The 10,865-nt window shown below is 30.2% G+C and overlaps 1 protein-coding gene across 1 annotated transcript; it reads right to left on the bottom strand.

Annotated features, from left to right (window-relative positions):
• Window positions 1-2,169: 2,169 nt before the first annotated feature.
• On the bottom strand, window positions 2,170-4,411 carry LOC139522539 (RNA-binding protein squid-like). The gene is made up of 4 exons (XM_071316012.1): window positions 4,352-4,411; window positions 3,385-3,761; window positions 3,014-3,093; window positions 2,170-2,373 (listed from the first exon to the last, which is right to left on the bottom strand). The coding sequence occupies exons 2-3, from the start codon at window positions 3,758-3,760 to the stop codon at window positions 3,026-3,028; spliced, it is 444 nt and encodes a 147-aa protein (XP_071172113.1). The 5' UTR covers window position 3,761; window positions 4,352-4,411; the 3' UTR covers window positions 2,170-2,373; window positions 3,014-3,025.
• Between the last annotated feature and the right edge of the window lie 6,454 nt (window positions 4,412-10,865).

The raw sequence follows: 10,865 nt of genomic DNA on the forward strand, positions 1-10,865 counted from the left end.
AGCTTGAATTTAAGCGTCTTTAATGACTTAATCATTTCAAATCTTTCACATAAAAACTAATTGAATCGAGTGAAGTAGACACTTACGTGTGTAAAAGTGTCAAAAATCTTCAACAGTTTAACCGGAAGTTTAAGGCCAAAATCGGCCCTTACCGGACCTACTCATTTGACAAAGACGCTGTGCAACAACATTTAATATACCTACTTTCTAAGCACTATAACATAAATCGTCACTGTTTCTGTTGTTCAAAAGGACGAACAGTAATAAGAGTAACACTGTAGATATAAAAAACATTTACAATATTAAGTTCAATTCTTTTTGAAACAAGACAAGCTGTTACATTTATGATTTAGATGCTATTTCCAAACTGAAGAATTTTACATTGAATTTTTATTTCTGATCATATCTGAATGTTATGTTAGTTGTTGTTTCACTGTACCTCAAAAGTCACTATATAAAAAAAAAGCTGTACTAACTGCAGATGTTTGCATATTTTCTCCAAATAATTTTATTAACTACCAAATTGGACTCACTTCATCCATTACCTCCAAAAAGACCGTCCCCACCAAAAAGACCACAATCCATATATCCTCCTGAAACGCCAAACGCCACCTCCGTACATTGGGTATGGCTGTGCAATGTATTGTGCAATCAGCATTAACACAGTTTAGGGCAAACAAACCAAAGACGGCGACAACAGCAAGTGTCTTTTATTCTAAAATGCAAAAAGACTTTCAAAAACATCTATAGTTTTGATGAAATACAAATTATAAAAATTCCAATGCTGTTGAAAAGTATTTATTAATGCAGGATTCGATTTTCACTAAACAACGATTTTTTTCCAAGATTCAAATCTAAATGGATATAACATATAAAATATTATTTTTGTCTTAGTATTAAATATTGAATGGTATATTATCGTATCATTAGTTGGTATAGTGAGCATGATGATATCTATAGGTATTGAATGAATTGAATTAGATAAAAAAAAATATATAAACCAGGACATATAATCACATGTAACATGCAGACGCTTTCTTAACATGTTAATTTAAACAAGACACTAACTTATAATATTGCAATACAATGTACGAATTGAACAAAGGAAAAATTACATGTCGGTACTCTAGAGTGAGGACACGTTCTCGTATTTATATCTACACATAATTCGAGTGACAGCCCATAATATATTTAAGAAATAATGAGGGCTAAAAATTTATTTCCCCTCCAGTTTGAAAATAGTGATTTTTTCCGTAGTCCAGTAAAAATAATGACTGGCTCAAGTTGCAAGCGCTCAATTTTCTCAGCATATCTCCTACAGGAACAGTCCCATAGCTGCCATGCATATTCTAAAACTTGATGTATACATGAAAGATCTAGGTCAATTAAGATTGTTTCTGTGAAGAATATATTTTCCTTAATAGGTAGAAATTGGTGGATTAAACGTGGTTTTAAAGCTATCTAAACCTCCAACTTATATGACAGTTGTTTGCAGTTCTGTTATATTGACAAAATCGACTTAGCAACTTAAACAGACATAATAATAAAACACCATTAATTTTACTAGCCAACATTTGACCAGCTGTTTTAAGTTTCTAGATAAATATGTAATCTCATCTCTCCATCAATATATGTTTATATATGTAGCATTATCCTGATGATGCTTTCAAGGAATTAAGTTTTTGTTTTTGTAAAATTGTTGTTGGTTAGCTGTGAACGTTGTCTTTTAATAACGAGATAAATTCTTGTGGTTTTTAAAAAGTGTTGCGGTAATGTAAAGTTACTGTGATTGTTGTATCCGTGTCTTTGTTCATTCGCTCGTCCACACTCTGTATCCGACCCGATGAATCGATTTCAAAAAAAATTAACAGAAACTTTATTTAATATTTGCTTGTATATAAGGTAACATTTAATAACTTGCAAAAACAATGTACTCTTGGATTGTTCATAGATACCTAAAGTTGATGACCTTTTTAATGCAACTATAGGTGTTCACTTGGAAAGCTCACATTTACATTTTAGAACGACTATAGACTATTTTGTAACTGATCCGATGCTTCTTAGCCATAGGAAGCTCATAAATGCTAGTCGAACTAGATAAGTGTTTTTGAAAGCTTCTCAGTGGAATATCTAAAGACAAGCTGGCAAAGCAATGATAAGCGTATAAAATTTAATTTCTACTTTTATTTTCAATATCACACATTATTACAATTACAATGCACTAAAATTTACACTTTTTATCAAATTGTAACAGTATACATATTTTTTCCATTTCAAATACTAGAGTTCACATGTTCTTCAGATGCTTCTCAAATAATCACTGCTTTCGTAATTCTTATAACATCATTCATTCATGACATCTAACACTATACACTGAAATCAAATAAGAAAATAGAATTATAAAACACCCCTATATATTGTCATTGAGTTTCAGTGTTAATAAAGAAATTATGAAAAAAATTGAGAAGTTGGGTAAATATCAATGTGACAGCAACCCAGTAATACAGATTCAATGAAATAGATAAATGAGTGAAGGGCACATGTCCACATTTGTTTTGCAATTTTATACCTATCTCGTGTGTGTGGTTCATATTTGAGAGGTCATCTATTTCGTTTGATCTAATATTTATCAAGTGATACATATTCAATTTGTTATCTTTTTCATAAAACTAAAAAAATGAACACATACAATTCCAAACTTATTTAAATACATATATTGAGATAAGTGTTCTGGTTGCCAGAGAAATCGAACTAGATTTGATATACACATGTAATTATTTTAAACTGATCTTCAAGTTAAATGTTTTATTGTCGCTTAAAAACGCCAACCAAGTTGTTACAATGATTACAATTGAAGACGCCAACCAAATTATTACAATGATTACAATTAATGAGGCCAACAAAATTATTACAATTATTACAATAGAAGATGCCAAACAACAATATATTACAACGGTAACCATTATTTGGTTACAATAACACGAATAAATGACTATATGTGTATAATACTTACATCAAGTTAGGTTTAACGACCGAATAGACCATTGCCGCCATTGTTGTTGCTCAAAAGTAGGAACAAGAGGAAAAACATCACTGAAAATAGAAAATGTTACAATTAGCATCCACCATTCAAATCTAATCAAATCTTACATTTCTAATTATACCCTAAACTATAATTGAGAATTTAAATGTAGTTTTTAATTTCTTGAAATAATAGCAAAATTCTTGAAGACAGGTAACCTAAGTAGGCAATACAATTTTAGAAAATTAGAAAATTCATTGTATGTTTTACCATGTGAATTTATTGTAAAAGAAATAACGTGATAATCAATCATATCGCTTATACACCAACTGTATTTATTTTCGATTAAAAATAGAACTTACGAAGAGCTCCGTTTTGTCCTCCACCTAATCCGAACAGACCATCGTCCATCCCTCCACCAATACCACCGGCCAAACCTCCACCATATCCACCGGCATATGGACCAGCCATAGCGCCTCCATAAACTGGGAGCGGTTGGTAGTGTGTGATTTCGTCAACGTAGCCTCCCTTCTTTCCATATCCGGAGTATCCATGGTAACCACCTGATTTGCCATATCCTTGGTAACCACCTGATTTGCCATATCCTTGGTAACCTCCCATTCCGTATCCTTGATTACCATACCCGGACCATCCACCTCCATTGCCGTAACCATCAGCACTAACACAGTTCAGGGCAAACAGACCCAAGACGGCGACAATGGCAAGTGTGGCTTTCATTCTGAAAATCAAAAATACCGATTAACTATATCATCGAATGGTATCAGAATGACATGCAACTTTTAAGGATATACAATGATTGCAATATGAAAAATTTCTAAAACAGTCCTTTCCGTCTTTCTCTTTTTTTTTCTCTTGTGTTTTTTTTTTCTACTTTTTTTTAGCGGTATTGTTCGTAATTCTTGGAGATTACCCCTTGTTATCTATTTGATCTCATTTTTTAAATATCATCTCACGTTATCTGTCTATCCTTTAAAATATATGTACAACCACAACTTCATTTTAATTATTGTAATGATTAAAAAAAGTGAATATTAATAAAAATGATATTATGACACATATCATGTTGTTTAGCCTCGGGCTTTATATATAAAAACTTGTTTAAACATTTTAATTCTAAAAAAGATTATAAAGATATTCTGAATTTTTTTTAATTAAGAACGACCATACATTCAGTTTTTATTTTAACTATCAATTGAAATTAATGTTACAATAATACAATAATAATAGATATATATAATAAAAAACCAAACTTTTTGATAATTAAAAGTTATGTTAGTCTTGATATTTCTAATGCTGTAGTGGACTTACATGTTTGCTGGTCGGTAACTTTGTGAAAATACAGAGAAACATTCTGGTATATATACAAAAAATATTGATACGTAATTGGTGCTAATTATTACAACTTCCGCTATTGATATGTGAAGTTACGGATAAACTTCCACATTGATGTCTGTCTGATAATAATTACACTCAGTGTCGACATGTATATTCAATCTTCAAAAAAAGGGAAAAATTTAAAAGGACAGATTCAATGATCATAGATACCATTCTAAGTAGTTCCGCTGTTTTATAACGATGGATCTATTATGTTTCACATTTTGTCGAAAAGCCTTAAACATTTTTTATATAATAGATTTTGGAAAGTAGTTCCACATATTCATTATTTACTTAATTTGAAAAAGGATTAAAAAATGAAATCGATTGATTAAATAAAATTATGTTTTATTCAATATTTAGCATTACAATTGCTCTCTATATAACACTACATCAAATATCAACAACTTGGAAATAAACAACATACGAGTTTTGAAAATAGACAACTTCACAATTTTTTTCAAAATGACTGGAATATTGTCAGTGAAAATATTGTCAGTGAAAAAATGAAATCGATTGATTAAATAAAATTATGTTTTATTCAATATTTAGCATTACAATTGCTCTCTATATAACACTACATCAAATATCAACAACTTGGAAATAAACAACATACGAGTTTTGAAAATAGACAACTTCACAATTTTTTTCAAAATGACTGGAATATTGTCAGTGAAAATTTTCAATATTTAGAACAAATTTTTGGGTAGTGTAACTTCATTTCTTATATATTTTTTTTTTCAATATTTATGTATTTTTCTCTTTTCTTAAATTTTAATGTAATTTTTTCTCTCTTTTTATTTATATATATATATTGGATGTCATTTTTTTCTTCCTATATTTTAAATGTATTTTTTTTCTCTCTCTTTTTAAATATATATTATGTGTCATTTTTCTCTTTTATTTTTTTTTTCAGCATATAATATGATACCAGTATACGTTATTCTCTATTGTTTATAATCCTTATTTTTTATTCTTATTTATTCTTTATTCTTTGTTTAATTATTCTTTATTCTGTAAACACTCATCCAGACCATGACATACTTTTTTTTATGTTTCATTTATATTCGAAACACAATTGAAATTTCCAAACCAATTATTTGATATTCAAACTGATTCTATTTTTCAGAATTGTGATAAAATTTCATTTGTTAGCCGTATTATTACAGCCTTTTGTCATCATAGGCTGTTTCTTAATATAGATAAAACTGAAAAATCATAAGCGGCATTTTCTTAAATTAAAATACAGAAATATAGGCATTGATTTCATTAGTTTATCTAGTATGTACAATGACTCTACTATCCATGACTACATAACTCAATATTTTGATAATACAGAGCCAACTATTATTTATTTTTGCTAATGAAAAACCAGTAGAAGTGTCATTTTTAATTATACGTCAGTTACATCAGACGTCAATATGTAAAATATGCTTCTTCCAATCGAGCCTGTGAAACATCTAGTTTTAGATATGGCCCCAATGGTCATTTCATTACAGAAGACCTCAACATCATCATAAAAAACTTAGACAAATTTAAAATAACACAAACAACCATTTAAATTTCATGTCAATTCCGCATCTAGTATGTGTTACACTACTAATCTGTCAGCGCTTCTAACTACCTCCCTTAATACTATCAAATAACTTATAATTAACTTTTGCAATGAAGCTTACGAAAATAATTGTATAAACTATTTTTGGAGTCTAAAAAAGAAAGTTAACAATAGGGATAGAAATTCTTAATAGGTTTAAGATATATAAAAAAACAACGTGCCAACACCTCATTGTTACATTTAACAATACCTATTTTTATCTGGATGACATTTGTTTCGTTAAATAATCCAGAGTTCTCTAGATATACAACCGAAATTGACCAAAGGAACTTACTTTAAGAAAATCTAACATAAACAGTAGTACTTGCCGTTTTCTTGATTTAGACATTTCAGTTTCTAAGGAGAAACTTCATACTAAAATGCACGGCAAAAGAGAAGAATTTCTATCCCTATTGTTAACTTTCTTTTTTAGACGGTGATGTGCCTTTGACTCCATCATACGGTGTTTATATATCCTAACTCGTTCGTTATGCCCGTGTGTGAAGGGATGTCATAGATTTTAACGAATGTAATCAATGCATCACTGGTAAATTATTAAGTCAGGTATTTCGTTACCATAAATCAATTAAAACTTTTACTAAATTATGAAAAAAATAAATCCTGACTACCTTTCTGCCTGTCGATACTTTTAGTTTGGCATTGCAAAACTCATGTCTTCTTTGACTGCCCATTACGTTAAAGACTTTTAAAAACCCTGGGATGTGTTTTAGTTGATTTTAGTCTCTGATGCATGCATTAAAAAAAAAAATAATATCTTTATTGCATTTTCTTTGCTGTTACTACAAATTACTCGACCTACAGCAGTTGGCCGAGTATCCATGTGAATTAGTCACTGGATAACCGGGGAGTTTATTCAGTGAATTCATATTTATAGATAGTTTGTTAGTTTTACAATTCATGGTTATTACGTACATTTTGCAAAATATATTGTCTCATGATTACGGAAAGTGTACATTTTTTTCCGGTTCTGTTTCTAAAGATTAAAACTTTATGATCATTGACCCTTACCTTATTATTGAAAACCGTTTATAAAAGCTGGTTGATCAATTGTCCGGATAAATTTATACGTTTTATTGATTCTTACGAACAACTTAAACTTAGTAAAAAATTGTATATGGTAAGTCTCGACATTCTAGTTGAAAATTCATTTGATTAATTATGCATAAATGTGTTTGGAGACAAAATTATGTACATTTTCAGACATCATGCTGTTTTGGTTTATTGCCACGTGTTCAGATACATTGTCAACTTTTGCTAAATAAATTCTATACATGAAAGTATTTTATAGCTAGATATTCATGATCATATGTATCTTTTTACATCATTTAAAAATGTGCTGTTTTTAGCATTAATATATTTGTTAATTCCGCATGTGTTTAAAAATTCATTTCTGAAAACTGCATAACCGTCTGTGCCTTTTTGTTTATAATTTGATATATGAGTACTTTTATAAATTGAATATATTAAGATAGTTAGGAAAAGATTTATATCGTTATACATAGGATCATGTATTTTATAGCCCAGTACTAAAGTTTTAAAATTAAAAATATGTGACCCAATTTTGATTTTGCTTACAAGTACATATATTTTCTTCCAAAATTCATGAAAGAATTGACATTCGAGAAAAAGTGTTCGTAATCTTCAGTCAAGTTACACAATAATAATCCAGAGTTCTCTAGATATGGGTGCCACATGTGGAGCAGGATCTACTTACCCTTCCAGAGCACCTGATATCACCCCTAGTTTTTTGGGGGGTTCGTGTTGTTTATTCTTTAGTTTTCTATGTTGTGTCATGTGTGCTGTTTTTTGTTTGTCTTTTTCATTTTTAGCATTGGCGTTGTTAGTTTGTTTTAGATTTATGAGTTTGACTGTCCCTTTGGTATCTTTCGTCCCTCTTTTACACAAGTCACATATACTTGTTTCTTGTATGTTCCATTGTAGTAATAATTGTTAACATGGGAGGATATAATGGAGTAATTTCCATCTTAACATTTTATAATTGTTTTTAATTAAATAAGTAAAAGTAAATTGTAGCACATTATTTATTGGAGTGATTGATTCTAGATTGAAGATGTTCTTCCTTTTGTAGAATCCTATTGGTCTCTCATAATTTTTGTTATTTTAATGGTTATATATATCTTTGGATGACATATTTTCAGTTAATTCTGTTTTTTGTTAACAGTCAAGGAAAAGTTTAATATGTTTTTACCAAAGTTTTCAAAGATTTGTCAGATTTTAATGTACTATCCCATTGTTTCGGAATAGAGTTTTTCAATTTTAAAAGTTCAGAGATCCAATTAGGTTTTGAGGTTAATTTCTCCAATATAACTGTTTGTGATATATGCCCTTTTTGATCAATTATATCATTAATGAAAATAATACCATCTTTTATCCAATTGAGGTAAACTAAACATTTTCCTTTAAATTTTATATTTTTATTACCCCACACCATTTGCTGCCTAATATTTCTTAAGTTTGTGATTGGTGTGTTACTTGTTGGTGTATTATTTGCTTTGTACCAGCTCTTTAATATGTTCAAGTAAAATGAGGGTAGTGCATTACTTAAATTAAGTAATGATTTTATGTTGTCTGGCATCATATGAAATATAAGGTTGTTTTTACCAAATTTATTGAAATAATATGTTGGAATGACTTTCCAATTAGCAAATTCCTTTGTCGTTAATTTGTACTGCATTTAAGAAGTTATCAATGTCTGTCATTTTCAGACTTCAATTTGTGTTATCTTTGCTAAGTGTTGAACGCTTTACCCTTTCTTGTTTATCATTCCATATAAAGTTATATATAAGTTTTTTGAAATCTTTCATGTAGATTTGGGGTATTGATACAACCGAAGCTAAAAAAGTAAGATTAGGTAAAATAAGCGACCTAACAACTGTTATTCGACCTATCATTGTTAAATTTCTTTTTTCCCAATCAAGTATTATTTTTTTTTGACTGTTTCATTGTTTTTTTTCAATATTTAATTTGTCACATTTACTTTTATTTAATCCAAAGTAGACACCTAAACTTTTAATTGGTTCTTTGCTCCAGTGTATATTTTCAATTTTTCTTTACACTGTTTAAGTCTACCTAACCATATACCTTCTGTTTTAGATTTATTTAGTTTTAAACCAGAAAGTGTTCCAAATATTTCTATTAGATTCAATGCTTGGTGTATTTCATTTTTAGAACTGAGAAAGAGTGTTGTGTCATCAGCCAATTGGGAAATTTTTAGACTATGCGTATTTTCATCAAGTTTAATTTGAAACCCTTTAATTTTTGAATCTTGTCTTACTCTACAGGCCAATATTTCAACTGCTATTACAAAAATAAGAGAACTTAACGGACGTCCTTGTTTTATTCCACGGTGAAGACTATGTTTCTGAGATCAAGCTGTTATTAGACAGGCGTCCTTTAGTTGGTAATTTAAAGATTTAAATTGTAGTTTATACGATAAATAATTCCTGCCTACGTCAGGTGGGATATTAATAGAATACAAATTGAGAAACCAGAGAGAGATATTTTTAGAAATTAATGAGAGAACCGAGATATTTTTAGAAATTACTGAGAGAACTGAGATAATTAGAAGATTGGTTAGCCAATCAGATAGGAGATATAAGTAAAGTATTAATAAGCTCGTTTTAAGCTGCCAGTTCATCGTAGCATATTTTAATTTTGTTTTTACAAAAAGTTATTATTACAAAATAGTTGTTTCAGTATTTAAACTGCTGTGCATAAACTTTAAGTGTTGGATTATTCAGACTTTATATGAACTCAAATAAGTTATCCCGTGTGATAAAATATATCAGGAAAAGGAGCATGGAATAAACTTTGAACAATCCACGTGTTTGTACGGCGAGAAGTCTTCATTCATACGATATATGTTCTATTTTATATTTGTTTTGGAGTTTTATTATTCATAGATCTGAGGTCTGTTTATTTATTTATTCACCTATATTGCATTTGACATTACATTTATATATACACATGCACGGACGCAATGGGTCCGATTAGGAAAAAGAAAAACAATAACGCAGTCTATAATCCTACATTACTTGAAAATTGGACAATTGCTAGACTAAAAGCAGAGTTAGAAAGAAAGAATATCGCTTTTCCTATAAATGCAAAACGTTTGACATTGGTACGAATTTTGAAACGATACGAAAATTCCGATAGTATCACATCAAACACAACAAACGCACGTGGAGAGGAAGCACGAGGCGAAGACAGTCACACACGTGGTGAGGAACCCTTAAATGGTAGTGCGGTATACCATCATGCATTGCCACAACAAAACGCACGTGTAGATGGGGATCCGCGATCCCAGGATGCACCAAACACAAACAATAATGAAAACACGCCCAGTAACGACAATCGTGTTTTGATTGGAATTGTATCAAAATTATCATCGACTGTACAATCCCTACAACAGAATGTTTCCGGCTTAACAGGAAAAGTTAATTTATTACTTCAAGCCAGAAATGAAACTACCAGTATTAGTAGAATCGCAGAAACACCAAATGCAAATGTCTCCGTTCCGGTGGATAGTGCATCCAATATCATCAATCATACTTCTACAAATTCAGGTCAATCTTGGTCAAATTTCAATTTACAGTCCGCATATAATGCATTACAAAACACACGAACTGCAGCCGCAGGAAGCGAGGAACAGCTTTTAAATATGGGAAATTCAGGCAACATGGTGAGAACAGCACACGGCTATTCTGCAGAAACTCTACCGTTTGTGGAAACAATTTCACCCCAGTTACGAAAGAATATTATATCAGGTATGGACATTAATCTAACATCTTTACTGATACCATCCCAGTAAAC

This window comes from Mytilus edulis, chromosome 5 (assembly GCF_963676685.1).
Source record: "Mytilus edulis chromosome 5, xbMytEdul2.2, whole genome shotgun sequence".
NCBI lineage: Eukaryota > Metazoa > Mollusca > Bivalvia > Mytilida > Mytilidae > Mytilus > Mytilus edulis.

Coding starts and splice junctions, on each gene's coding strand:
- LOC139522539 (XM_071316012.1), bottom strand. CDS start 3,760: ATGAAAGCCACACTTGCCATTGTCGCCGTCTTGGGTCTGTTTGCCCTG. Junction 3,094..3,384: donor AGGACAAAACGGAGCTCTTC/GTAAGTTCTATT, acceptor TTCTATTTTCAG/TGATGTTTTTCCTCTTGTTC.